The sequence below is a fragment of the Girardinichthys multiradiatus genome, chromosome 24, assembly GCF_021462225.1.
Source record: "Girardinichthys multiradiatus isolate DD_20200921_A chromosome 24, DD_fGirMul_XY1, whole genome shotgun sequence".
Taxonomy (NCBI): Eukaryota; Metazoa; Chordata; class Actinopteri; order Cyprinodontiformes; family Goodeidae; genus Girardinichthys; species Girardinichthys multiradiatus.
In genome coordinates this window covers 21352131-21369006 of record NC_061816.1, presented here as the reverse complement: position 1 = coordinate 21369006, position 16876 = coordinate 21352131, and the positions used below count along the sequence as shown (strand labels likewise).

The 16876-nt window shown below is 39.3% G+C and overlaps 1 protein-coding gene across 1 annotated transcript in view; it reads left to right on the top strand.

Moving 5' to 3' along the window:
• Window positions 1–16876, top strand: part of LOC124861969 (receptor tyrosine-protein kinase erbB-4-like) — a 393671-nt gene that overhangs the window by 291581 nt on the left and 85214 nt on the right. The window contains exons 6-13 of the mRNA XM_047355966.1: window positions 2420–2538; window positions 5746–5887; window positions 6410–6523; window positions 7505–7631; window positions 8900–8973; window positions 9558–9648; window positions 11125–11330; window positions 15943–16075. Coding sequence (XP_047211922.1) covers window positions 2420–2538; window positions 5746–5887; window positions 6410–6523; window positions 7505–7631; window positions 8900–8973; window positions 9558–9648; window positions 11125–11330; window positions 15943–16075 — 1006 coding nt within the window. The remainder of the gene's footprint in view (window positions 1–2419; window positions 2539–5745; window positions 5888–6409; window positions 6524–7504; window positions 7632–8899; window positions 8974–9557; window positions 9649–11124; window positions 11331–15942; window positions 16076–16876) is intronic.

Genomic DNA, 16876 nt, shown 5'->3' with positions numbered 1-16876 from the left:
ATGCTGATATTTTTTGTACTTAATGGGTAAAACTGGTTATTTTTTGCTGTTAATTGAATCACTTTCTTTTCAGAGATAAATAAAATCAGGTTAGAACTTTTTGTAATGTTTTTTTAAGTGTTCTCATTTTTTTAATTCAATTCAGTTTCAATTCAGTTTATTTATATAACGCCAATTCACAACACATGTCGTCTCAAGGCACTTCACAACAGTTAGGTACATACATTCCAATTAATCCTAACCAGATTCAGTTATTTATTCAAATTGGATAAAAAGTTTTTCTGTCTAAGGAAACCCAGCAGATTGCATCCAGTCAGTGACTTGCAGCATTCACTCCTCCCGGATGAGCATGTAGAGACAGTGGACATTCACTGGCGTTGACCTTGCAGCAATCCTTCATACTGAGCATGCATGTAGCGACAGCGGAGAGGAAAAGCTCCCTTTAAACCTCCAGCGGAACCAGGCTCAGTGTGAGCGGCCATCTGCAACGACCGACTGGGGTTTGAGAGAACAGAGCAGAGACACAAAAAGAACACAGAAGCACTGATCCAGGAGTACTTTCTATGGGAAGGAAAAGTAAATGTTATTGGATGTAGCTCCTTTAGTCATTTCATCTAGAAAGAATGAACAGATAAACTCTGAGCCAGTTTTCAAGGTTAGAGTCTGAAAGAGAGCACATAGAGTTAGTTACAGTTAAGCTCAGTCAATTGCCATGTCTAGAAGAGAGAAAGGGTTAAACACTGAAAGACAGGGCCATGTGGGTCATTGGTAGAGGGTGAGCATTAAGTTGTTGCCAGTAGAAGCTTGGACGATGCCCCTCTCCAGAAAGGTGTCACAGATAGACATAGAGTCAGGCCAGGTGTAGCTTCTAGGAAGAGAAAAGAGAGAGAACATAAAGTTAAAAACTGAAATAACAGCAAATAATGCAGAATTAGAGAGTAGTGTGAGTGTGAGAATGTAGCGAAGAGGGTGAAAGTTGTCATTATGTCCTCCAGCAGCCTAAGCCTATAGCAGCATAACTACAGAGACAGCTCAGGATAACCTAAGCCAGTCTAACTATAAGTTTTATCAAAAAGGAACGTTTTAAGCCTAGCCTTAAAAGTAGACAGTTTGTCCATCTAGAGCCCACTGATGGCCATTGTTATACTAAAAACCACAAGGATTGGGGTACCTCTCTCTGTCAGACTGATTATAACCATTGGAAAAGGGAAGGGGTCATACAGGTAGCAGAAATGGAGGGTGTGTTTGCACCTCAACCATAACTGAGCTGGTTTAGGCTAAACCTGACTCCTCCATACTCCATCCAACAGGGAGGGAAGAAGATGGAGGTAAAAATAAGGAAGATAGCTCAGGATAACCTAAGCCACTCTAACTATAAGCTTTATCAAAAAGGAAAGTTTTGAGCCTAGCCTTAAAAATAAACAGGGTGTCTGCCTCACGGACTAAAGCTGGGAGCTGGTTCCACAGGAGAGGAGCCTGATAACTAAAGGATCTGCCTCCCATTCTACTTCTAGAGACTCTAGGAACCACCAGTAAACCTGCAGTTAGGAACATATGGAACAATCAGATCTCTGATGTATGATGGAGCTAGATCATTAAGGGCTTTATATGTGAGGAGGAGAATTTTAAATTATATTCTGGACTTAACAGGGAACCAATGAAGGGAAGCTAAAGTAGGAAAAATATGATCTTTCCTTTTAATTTTCATCAGAACTCTTGCTGCAGCATTTTGAATCAGCTGAAGGCTTTTAACTGCATTTTGTGGACATCCTGATAGTAAAGAATTACAATAGTCCAGCCTTGAAGTAACAAATGCATGGACTAGTTTTTCAGCGTCACTCCTGGATAGGATATTTCTAGTTTTGGTAATGTTTTAGGACTGTATTTATGGTTTCTAATTACTTTGGAACATAGGATTTAACAACATTAATTTTGCAATAGAAAGCAGAAAAGAAATTGAAAAAATATTGAGTCTCAGAACTGTTATGGCACCAGATAAACACGGTTTTTGGTAAGCAGAAGTCTTTTACTTCTTTCTGGGGAGAACCTGCTACTTACCCTTCATTGTCAACATTCGTACCTGCCAAGTACAATTTTTCAGCTGCTTGCCAGTGAACTGAAGCTGGAGGATGAGTCTCGCTCAAGGACTCTATGGCAGGTGTTGAGCAGAAGAGAGGGTGCCTCATGTTTTTTCCCATTTTTTTAAGTCCATCTAAGTCTGTAAGTATGTGCTCACAAATCCACTTGTCTTGACCTTTAGGAAGCAGAAGCCTTTAATTTTATTCGTGTCACATAACAGTCACGAGCGCCTATGATTGGAGATGAAGGTTGAGGGTGGTGGTATTGTCTCTTTTAGGAATGTGTGTGTATTTGTGTGTGTCAGACCTTTTAAAATTCGGTCTTCTCACTTCTTGGGCAGTGACAAAAACAGTGTGTGCAGAGCAGTGTGACGGTCGATGCTTCGGGCCTTACGTCAGCGACTGCTGCCATCGAGAATGTGCCGGCGGCTGCTCCGGCCCCAAGGACACTGACTGCTTTGTGAGTCTGCACTTTGTTATACCTTGAATTTAGTTTTTCTCCTTTAACTTTTGAAATGATCCCCTTTACTTTTATTGCCCTGCAATAGTATAAACCTCTATGAAATTTTTCTCATTTTGTTAGATTTAACCACAAACTTCAATGTATTTTATATGGGATTAACTGAATGATGTCTACTGCAACAAATCCTCTCAGAATTCCCTTCAGAAGTTACCAAATTCAGCAGACAGGTCAGGAAAAAAGTTGTGAAGAAGTTTAAAGCAATTTGGCACAATTGCAACCCTGTATAGACATGGAAGTCCAGCTAAACTGATTGAATCTGGGTAAGGGGAGCATTACTTTAGGAAGTAGCCAAGAGGCTAATGGTAAAATCTGACCTTTATGGAGAAGAGAGGCTTTAAAAACAGACAGTGTTGAAAGAAAGTCCATTTTAAGTTTTCCAAAAGCTGTTTTGGTGGTAGGAGCATCATGCTGTGGGGATGCTTTTCTTTACCAGGGACAGGGAACCTGATAAGAGTTGATGAATCCTGGAAGATATTCTGTTAGAATGGTCCAGTCAAAGTCCAGCTCACATCCAGTTGAGATTTTGTGGCAAGTCTCGAAAATGTATGTTGACAAAGGCTCTCCATCCAAGACTTTCAGCTGATTCGAGACTGGATTATTGTAACTCCTAATTGACCTGCCTTAACAAAGCGTTACTGGATCATCTTCAGATAGTACTGAACGTTGCCAGACTTTAGAACAAATCACAGAAGTGAAGTCCACTTCAAGTGCTTGATTTTTACTCACATGGCTTTGAATAGTCAAGCACTGGCATACATTTCAGAACTTTCACATCTGTATGTCCCTTGCAAGGTCCCTAAGGTCATGTGACCAAGGCCTGCCAGTTGTCCCACGCAGGAGGCTGAAAACTAAGTGGACAAAACCTTTTCAGCAGTAGCCCCAGAACTCTGGAAACCCTTTCCCCTTTAGATTGAGGTCGGTGGACTTTGTTGAGCTTCATAAAAAGCAGCTAAAAACTCATCTTTTTACAATTGCTTTGAAATACCTATTTTGATGTACTAATGTTGATGTTTTTAGTTTTCTTCTATACAACAATTTGTAAAGATGTCTTGAAAAGTACTATAGAAATACAAGTTTACAACGATAGGTTCACAGCTAAATGTTTGTGGTTGTAATATGACAAAATGGGAAAAAGTTAAATGGGGACAAATACTTTTGCAAGACTCTGCACCTGCTGACAAACTATTTACAATTTTACAGGCTTGTAAAAGTTTGCAGTGATCAAATGTGGGATTTGGTGTCCCAATTATGATCCTTTTATCACGGCAACCTTTTCTTGTTTTGCAAACTAGCGTGTCGACAGAGATGATATTGCTGTTGTAATTCACCAAAGGCTCGTGCAATTCAATTACCCACGGCTATGGACGTCAAGATGCTTAAAGGGGGCTTTATGGGAGAACATTACACCGTTTACATCATGGCCGTGGATCAATGGCTTTAATCTTTCTCTCGTTCGGCATCAGGAGACACATGGAGCAGCCGCATGATTCGCATGTTGGAATCCCAGCATAAAAATGATCTGCTGCTGTAATACTTCTTCACTCACAGTGACTTATTCCTGAAATTTCATCCCTCCCCTCACCATTACCTCCACACCTTCAAGGAGGAGATGAAGGAAATGAGTGCACAACCTTGAATTTATTTTTGATATTACCTCTAATAAACAAAACATGATCAACATACCCAAAATATAATATTGCTCAAATGTTACATGCACTAATTTAGTTCAGTTTGAATTCAGTTCAGCACCAATTCACAACAAATGTTTCGAGGCACGATATGAAAGAAACAGTAGCTAGAGATAGATAGATAGATAGATAGATAGATAGATAGATAGATAGATAGATAGATAGATAGATAGATAGATAGATAGATAGATAGATAGATAGATAGATAGATAGATAGATAGATAGATAGATAGATAGATAGATAGATAGATAGATAGATAGATAGATAGATAGATAGATAGATAGATAGATAGATAGATAGATAGATAGATAGATAGATAGATAGATAGATAGATAGATAGATAGATAGATAGATAGATAGATAGATAGATAGATAGATAGATAGATAGATAGATAGATAGATAGATAGATAGATAGATAGATAGATAGATAGATAGATAGATAGATAGACAGACAGACATGTAGAGGGTGCATAATGTTACATATGATGCCCTGCTTGACACTCTATACATGGATATACATATAGTATGTAGTGCATATGGGCAGTTAACCAGGGCAGCAATAGACAGGATGGCGCACGAACAGGAAATCTTCTGCATTTTAGCCCATCCCTGATTTTTTATGATTTCCTACATTTTTATTTGATTGTCCCAACATGTCCTCTTGCCTTTATCCCCCCTCTTGTAGAGCGAATCTGCCCCCACACAGTAAAGGCAACCAGAACTACCATATTTTAGGCTAAGCTATCGCAAAAGTACTTGTAAAAAATGTAAACGTAATAAAAAAGGAGCAATAGAGACTTTAATGTCTTGATCTGTTATTTAAGAGGCTCAAGACTTATAAATATTTGTTATGTAGGGTGAGAACTGAAGTTGATGTTGCCATTTATTTAAAGAAAATGTTTGTTTTTACATATTGTTTCTCCATCAACCTATAAAACAAAGTTTTGTGTATACCATGTTTTGTTACAGCTGTCAGTATAGTGAGTCATGTTTCATTGCTTTTATCAACAATCACAGTTAACTTTCTGGAGATAAAGAAATAGATTATAGAATATGTGAATAGAAATGGGTCCCATGTCAGGACAATGATCACTAAAGCACATGAGAACTAGTTTTGGGAATGGAAAAAGTAAAATAATATTCATCTTCTTGAATGGCTTCCCCAAAGTCGCAACTTCAAAAAAGTAAAATTTATGCATCACCAGTTAGAATAAACTGCACCAATTGTCCCAAGAAGTGTGGTCCAGTATTATTCCAGAATTATCCCATAAGCTTGTTGATGGGTTACAAAAAGTGTGTAGTTAAAGAAGATTTATTCTCGTTTTTAAAAAGCATTGAAGCTGAATGTAACCCTTCCTTCCTGGAAAAGGAATTGTTCAAATAAATCTTTAAAAGCCAAGCTTATATATACTGACTAGCCATTTTTGCTGACTTTATTAATGTTCATTTTGCAGGCTTGCACAAATTTCAACAACAGCGGGGCGTGCGTCACCCAGTGCCCTCAGCCATTTGTGTACAATCCCACCTCCTTCCAGCTGGAGCCCAACCCTAAAGCCAAGTACACCTATGGAGCCTTCTGTGTCAAAAAATGTCCCCGTAAGTCTAAGGAAGACCAACCATTTGCTACCGATACTCATAAAGGTGTTAATTAAGTTTTACTGAAGAAGCATGTATTCTCTAATCTATGCTGAAATTAGTCTCCAGACAATTATTTCCTAGCAAGATAAGTGGCTCCAGCCTAAACAAATTGTGTATCTCAATTAGCTGAGTCGCTACACCATCTGCTTCGACTTATGTTTCTCAGAAAGCAAATCTTTGCTGTTTTGTTCACAGTTATAGAAGGTCTGGAGTGCAGAAGCAATTAGCTGAGCATGAATTAAAAGTCAGCGACATCGACAGATTGCATATTCAGAATCCACTGATCATCAAATGAGAATGCTCTAGAAGTTGATGTCCTGTCCAGTTGCCAAGCAAAAAACAAAATGTTCTTTCTAATTATAATCCCCCAGCTCTAAGTATCATCAGAGTTCCTTTCAGGAATTGTTTACCTTGTAATTATTTTTATGTTGCAGCTTGTGAGGCCTATAGATTTTATTTCCATTGCTTTGTTTCTGGCAGATAACTTTGTGGTGGACCACAGCTCCTGTGTCAGAGCGTGTCCCAGCAACAAGATGGAGGTGGAGGAGAATCGCATCAAAATGTGCATGCCGTGCACTGACATCTGCCCAAAGGGTGAATCATGTGGATGTCATCTATGCTTGGTAGCAATATTGGCTAAATCCACTTATGTGGTCAAAGTTTTGCTTTCTACAATGTCTCAAATGATCCTAAAATATTAATGTCAACATCATTTAACTTTTTCTTTTTAGAGCTGTTCAGACCAGTGAATATTGCTCTCTGGAGGATAAATGCAGCATAAATGAAGGTCACATATTTGTTCCCAACATCAGTTGGCATGTTAATTAACAGAAAATTGTCTCCTAATGAGAAATGGCTACCTGCTCAGTGATCACAAGTCGTTCTGCTACAGGAGAGTTAGCTAAAAGCCTGAAATGCCTGATGTGGAATTAAATGGCATGAGCTAAATACAGAAGATTATCCTCTTCATCATATTGTTCTCACAAAGGTAACTTATCTGCTCTTTTTCTTCAGAGAGGAAGGCAATAATGTTTCCCTTCAGGCTCCGCATGTCGGCCGTAGCATCCGCCGATTGGCTGATCTCCTGATTACATCGTCACGTCACAGGCCGGGTTAATGAGGGATAGCCCAAGGAACTGTGGGAAATGATAACAAATTAACATTTCAGATATGGAATTGGCCGGTATAAATCACTATCAAAAAGTGGTTACACCACTTAACGCCAGCCTTATTCATCATCCCTCCCTTTTCTCCTGTGTCAGAAACACTTGGCTCACACTGGGCTGCAAGTGTAATTAATGCAGATGTAATGAATTCATTATGGAGAGGGAATGGATGTAGATTGGCCCAGGCTTTCATCAAAAGAATTCAAAAGCATCGAAAAGGGCCACGGCCTTGCCTGTGGACCAAAGGACTTTATTTTGATGAAAGAGAATGAAAAACATTGCAGGGGGCGGGGGGCTTCTAATCGTTTCTCTGACGCTGCACAAGGACACCTTGGACATGCACCACTCTTCTTCATGCAAACGTGGATGTTATCTGGATTGATGTGTGACTGTGTGTTTGCTTTGTCAGTGTGTGATGGCATTGGAACGGGCAGCTTGCAGACGGCTCAAACCGTGGATGCCAGCAATATAGATAAGTTTGTGAACTGCACCAAAATCAACGGCAACCTCATCTTTCTCATCACCGGCATTAAAGGGTAAGCCATAAAATTGCATCTTTTATTTCTTCCGTTGCCTAGTTCCTACTCGAAAATAATTTGCTTGTTTTTCTTGATGTTAACTTCTTCCTTTGAATTAAATTTAGGCCACATCGGGTTAGAGCTGAGCAGAAGTTGATATTAAATTGCTGTAAGTTTACTTGACAAATAAAATTAAATGCAGTTAACTGATCATCAGCAAATGCAACCGCCTGTTTAAATGCGGGTAAGCAATACCATGAGGGGAAGACAACAGCAAAAACCTTAAAGATGCAATTTCTTTTGTTTATCAAACTGGAAAACCATTACCAAACAAGAGGCAGTCAAACATTTTACAATGAGAAAGATTATTCACAAGTGGAGAACATTTAAGGCAACTGTGAATCCTCCCAGAAGTGGAAGCCCCAGTAAATTCAACCAAAAGTCAGACTGTGCTGTGCTCAGAGGAATTGTCACAAAGCTAAGAGCTCGGGACCTGTGTATCTAGTCACCCACAAAGTTCTCTGTATAGCAAAGTATTCTTGACTCAAATGTGAGACCATCTATTTGACAGCTGAAACGTGCCCAAACTAGGTCATCAACAGGACAACATGGTAGACAATCTATGGCAAAAAGTCTTAGAAAGAAAAAAAATGCAATGGGCTAGTCAAAGTCCAGACTTCAACCTAACAGAAATCAAGGAACTTTAAAAGATTTGTGCAGAAATGAAGATCCGGAATGCTAAATGAACTAAAATAACTTTCTAGAAAGGATTGGCAACAATTGTCTATTGAGATGTACTTGGGTGTACTTAGTTTGTAGCACAGAATGTTTTGAAAGTTGTTTGCCTTCTTGTGGATGTTTTCCATTCATATCCAGTAATTTTCTCTAGAAAAAGGCCACAGTGTAGACCAAGAACTTTCCATTCTGGACCTGTCACCTCCATAATCTGATCTTGTAAAAGCTGCAGAGAATGGATGAATGGATTTTCTTTACACATTTTTACCAGGGTTGCCGTGGATTGTTTTATAGGTCTGCTATGTATAAGTGCACCTCGACACCTGTGTCATTTGGACATTTAAATCTGAATGACCCAGTAGTTTCCTGAAACAAGGCATTTGGGACTGATGAGACCAAGGTAAAGATGTTTAGCCATGGACTCCAAAGCCAAATGATGTAGATTATGAATCTCACGCTACAGTAATGTTGTTTACACCTTTTGTTTTTCTTAAACCAAGCTATCATCTTGAGTTATGTTCCTCTAAAGTCACTGCTTTGTTTTTCATCAGGGACATGTATCATGGGATTGGACCTTTGGACCCGGAGCGTCTTAATGTTTTCCGCACAGTCAGAGAGATCACAGGTGAAATATCCATATTGGTGTAACCTAACTGAAGAAAACATTTCCCCCATTTGTTTTGTGTTTACCGAATGTGTGTGGGGTGTGTGTGTGTGTGTGTTTCTGCATTAGCTATTAGAGCCCTAAAGGGATGAGCAAAACCTTGTATACAAACTCCTTTTCATCATATTAAACCGGGACTTGCAGTTGAGCCAAATGGCTAATGGAGTGAAACAGCATTTTCATTATGAAAACACCAGCAATAAAAAAGAGCAATGGCCACTCCATCCACCGCTATTTCCTGCTCTCTCCCCGTTAATGTCATTTCCATAGATGCCGATTTGATATAATCTGTCATTAAAGGCAAGTGCAACCAAACAAATTGCATGAAGTACTAAATCCATTCTTTTAATTAGTGCAGGCTCCCTTCTCACCTTTTTTCCAGCAAAGAAACGATGCAACTTTGTGAACCCCTTTCCATTTCTCCCTTTCATCATCCTCATATAGAAACAACAATATTAAAGTTTGCAGTAAACATCTGAGGAATGTTTAAAGTCAAAGTCAAGGTTGTATCACATGTTAAATCCCTTCATCTGATGTGTCTTCAGGCTATCTGAACATCCAGTCTTGGCCTGAAAACATGACGGATCTGACCGTTTTCTCCAACTTGGCAACCATCGGAGGCAGATCTCTTTATAGGTATGATTCAAAACATGCACTTGGAAATTCAATATGCATGCATAATTGCATTCGATAAGTGAGTGGGGACACAGAATAATGGTTAATGCATAATAGCATTACTCTCTTCTCATTTCTATGCAAAAAAGTAAATTTAGCACAAAAAGTAACTACGGTTTTGCGTTGTTGATGAGTTCTTTGTTGTAACAATGCTTCTTGGCAATTCGTCCTATACTACTGGAATTTTGATCCTTTCCCCTTCAGTGGTGCCACATTTGTAACCAAAATGCATTTTATGTTATGCAGCAAAGGCGAGTATGTGGTTTGTACCCATCAAAAACTTCCAGACTCATCAAGGCTCGTCATTACTGGAAACAATCTTAATACAGAGAAATATCAAAATGAGATTCTGCAACCAGTGTCAATCCCATATTTCCCCTCTTAGGGACATCTGGAAATATTCTTCCAAGCTGGTGACCAGCATTATGAGAAGGTGCAACCACTACAGAGGCTACTATTTGTAAAATGAATATGAACCAATAAACAACACCAAACAATATTAAATTCTTAATTAAGCCATCTGGCATTAACAGAAAGAATATGGCATGAAAATGCATTTTTCTTCCAATCGTGGCACCATTTAAAGGAAGAATATATAGGTTTTCCAGCTATATAAAAAATGTTTTTTTTTTTTTTATTTATAATAAAGAAATAGTCAACCTGCAAAAAAACCTGTTAGAGGCTGCAAAATACTTGAGACCGGGGCAGATGATCAACTTCCAGCAGGACAACAACTCTAAACATTCAGCCAGAGCTCCAAGGGAATGGTTTAGATGTGAGTTTGTTCACGTTAGAATGGTCCAGTCAAGCTCCATTCCTAAATCTAATTCAGAATATTCTGAGACTTGAAAACTGGTGTCATCAGATGTTCTGTATCCAAGAATTGGTATGTAAGTTGGTAGAGATATGCCCAAAAGTCCATACACACTTGTCAGATTATATTTGTAAAAATAACATTTAAAGATTTCAGAAATGTTTCCCTTTGACTTAATTTAATGGTGTGCCACTTTGTGTTGGTTGATTAAAATAAATCCTACTACACTGAATTCTGTGCTTGTATTATGACTAAATGGGTAACGTATAACTTTGACAAGGCACTGCATGCATCTGACATCTCCCAGAGCTGACGGCTGCTTTTACTTTGCACCAAAGCTCTTTGAAACACTCTCCTCGCTCAGCTTTGATTGATTTGATACCACATTCTGCAGCTTCTTGCAAGTAACAAGTTCAAGTGATAATCCTGGCAAAGGAGGTCCAGTCTTGTTTTCTGAGTGCCAGCACTGCATACATGCAATGCTTTTTCTTCTGATTGCTACTTCTTCCACTTGGTTGTTTTCTGTGTCCTTCATCCAATAACCCAAATATTCTTCTGTGCTTCAAACATTTAAACTTCCTTCTGTTAAAGCGTTTCTTTGGAATTTTCTCTCCTCATCGCAGCGGGAGTGGTATTTCTCTGCTGATCCTGAAGCAGCGCTGGATCTCCTCTCTCCACTTCCAGTCTCTCAATGAGATCAGTGCCGGCAATGTCTACATCTTGAACAACACCCGCCTTTGCTTCTATAACACCGTCAACTGGACGTCACTTTTCAGGGCCTCGAGCCAAAAAGTCCTCATCCGCAACAACCGAGACCCAAAAGAATGCAGTGAGTAGCTGTTGTTGTTCTCTGCCTCTGTAAGTTTTCAGCTACAACAGTTAAGTGATTTAATTGGAATTTATTGGGAAACTTTACTGCAGCATATTTGAATTCTGTTATCCTATTTTATGTTTGAAAACACTCCTAAATAGATAACATCACCTTCAGTAGCTAAAAAACTGGACTTTGCTAAACATTTTCACTGCAATAAAAACAAGCAGAGTTCATTTCCCCTTGATCCCCTTGATCCGGACCTTTTGTTCAGGTGTGAATACACTCAAGAGAATTCTGTTCCGGTCCAAACAAATGGACCAAGACCATCTCAAAAAGTGAGGTGAAAGTGAACCACATCAAATAAATAAAACAAGGTCCGCTTTTGGTCTGGATTAACTAAGCAGATCAAAGGACTTTCCTGGTTTGAGATGTAGTACTTTTAAATGTAGGTTTACCTGCATCCGCTAATGGTGCTGATCAGGTCAAGAAAATACACTGGTGGTGTAGGGTTAAGCACGCCACCATATACAGGTCCTTCTCAAAAAATTAGCATATTGTGATAAAGTTCATTATTTTCCATAATGTCATGATGAAAATTTAACATTAATATATTTTAGATTCATTGCACACTAACTGAAATATTTCAGGTCTTTTATTGTCTTAATACGGATGATTTTGGCATTCAGCTCATGAAAACCCAAAATTCCTATCTCACAAAATTAGCATATCATTAAAAGGGTCTCTAAACGAGCTATGAACCTAATCATCTGAATCAACGAGTTAACTCTAAACACCTGCAAAAGATTCCTGAGGCCTTTAAAACTCCCAGCCTGGTTCATCACTCAAAACCCCAATCATGGGTAAGACTGCCGACCTGACTGCTGTCCAGAAGGCCACTATTGGCACCCTCAAGCAAGAGGGTAAGACACAGAAAGAAATTTCTGAACGAATAGGCTGTTCCCAGAGTGCTGTATCAAGGCACCTCAGTGGGAAGTCTGTGGGAAGGAAAAAGTGTGTCAGAAAACGTTGCACAACGAGAAGAGGTGACCGGACCCCGAGGAAGATTGTGGAGAAGGGCCGATTCCAGACCTTGGGGGACCTGCGGAAGCAGTGGACTGAGTCTGGAGTAGAAACATCCAGAGCCACCGTGCACAGGCGTGTGCAGGAAATGGGCTACAGGTGCCGCATTCCCCAGACCTGGGCTACAGAGAAGCAGCACTGGACTGTTGCTCAGTGGTCCAAAGTACTTTTTTCGGATGAAAGCAAATTCTGCATGTCATTCGGAAATCAAGGTGCCAGAGTCTGGAGGAAGACTGGGGAAAAGGAAATGCCAAAATGCCAGAAGTCCAGTGTCAAGTACCCACAGTCAGTGATGGTCTGGGGTGCCGTGTCAGCTGCTGGTGTTGGTCCACTGTGTTTTATCAAGGGCAGGGTCAATGCAGCTAGCTATCAGGAGATTTTGGACCACTTCATGCTTCCATCTGCTGAAAAGCTTTATGGAAATGAAGATTTCATTTTTCAGCATGACCTGGCACCTGCTCACAGTGCCAAAACCACTGGTAAATGGTTTACTGACCATGGTATCACTGTGCTCAATTGGCCTGCCAACTCTCCTGACCTGAACCCCATAGAGAATCTGTGGGATATTGTGAAGAGAACGTTGAGAGACTCAAGACCCAACACTCTGGATGAGCTAAAGGCCGCTATCGAAGCATCCTGGGCCTCCATAAGACCTCAGCAGTGCCACAGGCTGATTGCCTCCATGCCACGCCGCATTGAAGCAGTCATTTCTGCAAAAGGATTCCCGACCAAGTATTGAGTGCATAACTGTACATGATTATTTGAAGGTTGACGTTTTTTGTATTAAAAACACTTTTCTTTTATTGGTCGGATGAACTATGCTAATTTTGTGAGATAGGAATTTTGGGTTTTCATGAGCTGTATGCCACAATCATCCGTATTTAGACAATAAAAGACCTGAAATATTTCAGTTAGTGTGCAATGAATCTAAAATATATGAATATAAAATTTTCATCATTACATTATAGAAAATAATGAACTTTATCACAATATGCTAATTTTTTGAGAAGGACCTGTAGTTCTCCATGCGGCCGTCCCGGGTTCGAGTCCCAGACCTGGCAACCTTTGCCTTTTCTCTGCCCCTCTTTCCTGTCTACCTGCTGTCGAAAAATAAAGGCCTCTACTGCCGAAAAACGATCTTTAAAAAAAAAAAAAAAAAACTGCCATATATATAATGGGAAATCTCCACCAATGGTGGCAAGGTGGATTAAGTGTCACAATTCAGTAAGGAAAGCTATGGCTCTTTGTAGAACAATGGCCAGGAAAAACAATGGGGACAAGCCTACTTTGCTTGTAAAAAGAAGGCAACTGTGTCATGCTTGGGTTTACTTTGAAATTAGGTTTGACAATGGTAATTACACTTCTGATCCATCATGGAGGTGATGAAGACAAACGGTAATCCGTTATAAAAGTAGGATGGACTAAGGAAGAAAAAATTAACAATCTAACAATCTGGAGCTTTAGGATATATTTTTGAACCATTAGAGCAATTTCTCTTTTTGTATAACACATAATGTTGAGTGTCAATCTGGATAGCAATAGCAAAGTTACAACAGACATTACAATATTACGATATTAAATTGTTACAAAATATGTAAACGTATTGAGCTGAACACAGGGCCAAGTGTAACTCTTTGTCTCCTGTAGCATAAACAACCTATTTGTGCTTATATGAGTGAACGAAAATTCTCAAGACCTTTTTTAAATGTACGGCACTTTGGAGGTGTGATGGAACGGGTTAAACCAGATTAAGAGTAAGTTTCTTATTTGAAGGTTTAATTAAAATATCCTTAAAAGCCAATAACAATACATTAATCAGGACTCGAGGTGATGTCTTGATCGTTATCGTTAAATTTTAACTGCCCTATTAAACATATGTTTCAGTGACAGTTGTAGAGGAAAGTGCCCCATCAGTTTTCCCTTGAATGACAACAACTGTAATTATGAAGGTACTGACAATTAAGGGAGTCTATAGGTAGTTGTTTTGTCAGCCTGGATACAGGGAAGGTCTGACAACTGAATGACAAGTTCCTGGTGTTATTATTAATAGTTTGAAGTTACTATCCCCTGAAATAACATTTAATACATTTAATCTAAAGTAATGGAATGCTATTTTTCTAAACATTTCTGTTAGTCAATGTACCAAGCCTCTTTTGAACAAAAATACCTTCATTTTTAGAGTGGTAACATTTTCTAGAGATTCCCCGCACCAGAAGGTTGCACCGTCAATATTGAAATCAATTTTCTTTGGAAGTAAAGTTGAAGGCAGCTGCTCCTTGCTTTATTCGACCTGAAGAAAATTATAATCCAATTGGTTCTTTAAATTTGGTTAAAACATTCTCTGATAAACACCTACTATAATGAGCTTTCCTCTCAGAAACTCTGCAGCCAATTAATGTTAATTCAAAGGTTATTAAAGTGCTTGGATAAGAGGGGGTCATGAGAAAACTGTTTGTTTTGCAGTTTCTGTGTCAATATATGCTACGGGTTTGAGGAAGAAAGAGTGGAGATCCGTGCTTTGAGTAAAACTAATTTCTCAATTAAAGACCATGTGGTAGAGTTTTTTATATAATACTGAAATTAACATTTAATAACTCTTATCTATCTGTACAGCCCTGAATAGGACAAAAAGTAGGAAAGTAAAGTTAGTAAATGACTTAGATGCAAAAAATATAACCCATGGTAAAGATTTGTGCAAAAGCTAAAAATGCCATACACTGTTATGGAGACTTGCAGACATCTTAGGTTCTGCAAATCTCCATAAGAATGTTTGGAATTTTTATCTTCATCATGACATTAACGCTTTGAGCAGTGTTCAACTATTTCTCAGGCCTCACTGTCGCTCATTTTCTTACCAACATTCCCTGTGTGTGTTTTAGGACACCTCAGGGTTCGTTGTTTATTTGACAATTTTTTACTCTAGATAAGCAGGGATAAATACCATAATGTACCATTATGGGTTTATTTTGGATCATGTGGATCATTTTACTTCTGGTTTCTTGAGCTGGGTTAGATTTAGGTGAAAAAGCATTTGAAATTATTATTTCTTGGAATTTGTTGAATTGCCGACATAATCAAAAACACTAAGGTAAGTACATTCGAACTTTCGAAGTCGAATGTTTAGAAAGTACTGTAGTGCTGCTTTGCTGCGGTTCTGGTCGTTAACCAGTTAATGATTCCAGTGCCTGCATGTTAGGGTTTGATCGATTAGAGCTAATACAGGCACTCTTAATTACGCTCAGCCTCACTGTCTATCATTGACCACTCTACTGTTGACAGAGGGTCTGGTACCCCTCCATGCGGCACCTGGAGATTTCTTATGTCACTCACCAGATGGAGGGAACAGTGAGTCCAATGAACTGCATTGATTGGTTCTGTGTGACAGAAGACGAAAAGGAGGCCAAGGTTTCTGGTTTGGGTGTTCTCCGATGGCAGAGGTGTTGAGAATACCAATGGTCCCTTTAGTGAAACCAAAAGCAACACACTATTAGGCAGGAAAACATGACACTAAGTGGATAAAGGGATATGTGTTAATGTCTCATCACAGCTCAGCAGCGGATGGTGTGCGATCGCATGTGTTCAGATGACGGCTGTTGGGGTCCGGGGTCCGACCAGTGCCTCTCCTGCCGATTCTTCAAACGGGGTCGCACCTGCGTCAAGTCCTGCAACCTCTTTGATGGGTAAGAAGTCCATTCAACGATAGAGCTGACCAAAAGACTCAGGAATTAAAGCCCATAGACCAAACATAGCCCTTCTCTGAATTCCAGACCATATAGTTTCATGAAACCACTTTAATTTGTCTCAGCATGCGACAAGCAGGGGAAATAAAAATCAATTTAGGCTGCTTTAATACATGAGAATAAAGTCAAAACGTACTCAAGGGCTCTGGAAGAGGAAAGTCTAATTGCAGATTGGTTTGAATGTAATGAGATGAGCCAATGAGGAATTTCACAGTGTGAACCATCAAAGGAACATTTGGCGGGATGTTACATCCATAAACCAAAATCAATTTTAATAAAATTGTTGAAGGATTAGATTGAAAATGACCTATTTGGGCTGACAGATATGAATGTTTACTGCTCTGAGCTGAAGGCTGGCGGAAATGTGTGACAAAAGGCCCCCTAAATTCCTACTTAGTGCGAATAAATCCGTTCCAGTAATTGTTTTATGTTTGTTGTGCCTATTTAAAAGCATCTGTGCGGACAGACGTTTGGCTTTTTGGTCGCGGTTAAAGATCATCAAACTAATTTTGATGCCAAGGGCAATCTGAGTAAACACAATATGCAGTTTTCAGATGACTTTCTTCATTAAGAGAAAAAGCTTTCCAAACCAACCTGACCCTATGTGAAAAAGTAATTCCCCCCTAAACATAATAACTAGTTGTGTCACCCTTAGCAGCAACAACTGCCACTACGTAAATGTTTGAAATAACTTGCAATAAGAAATTTTTGAATTCCCTTTGAACTTAGCTAAATCAGAGG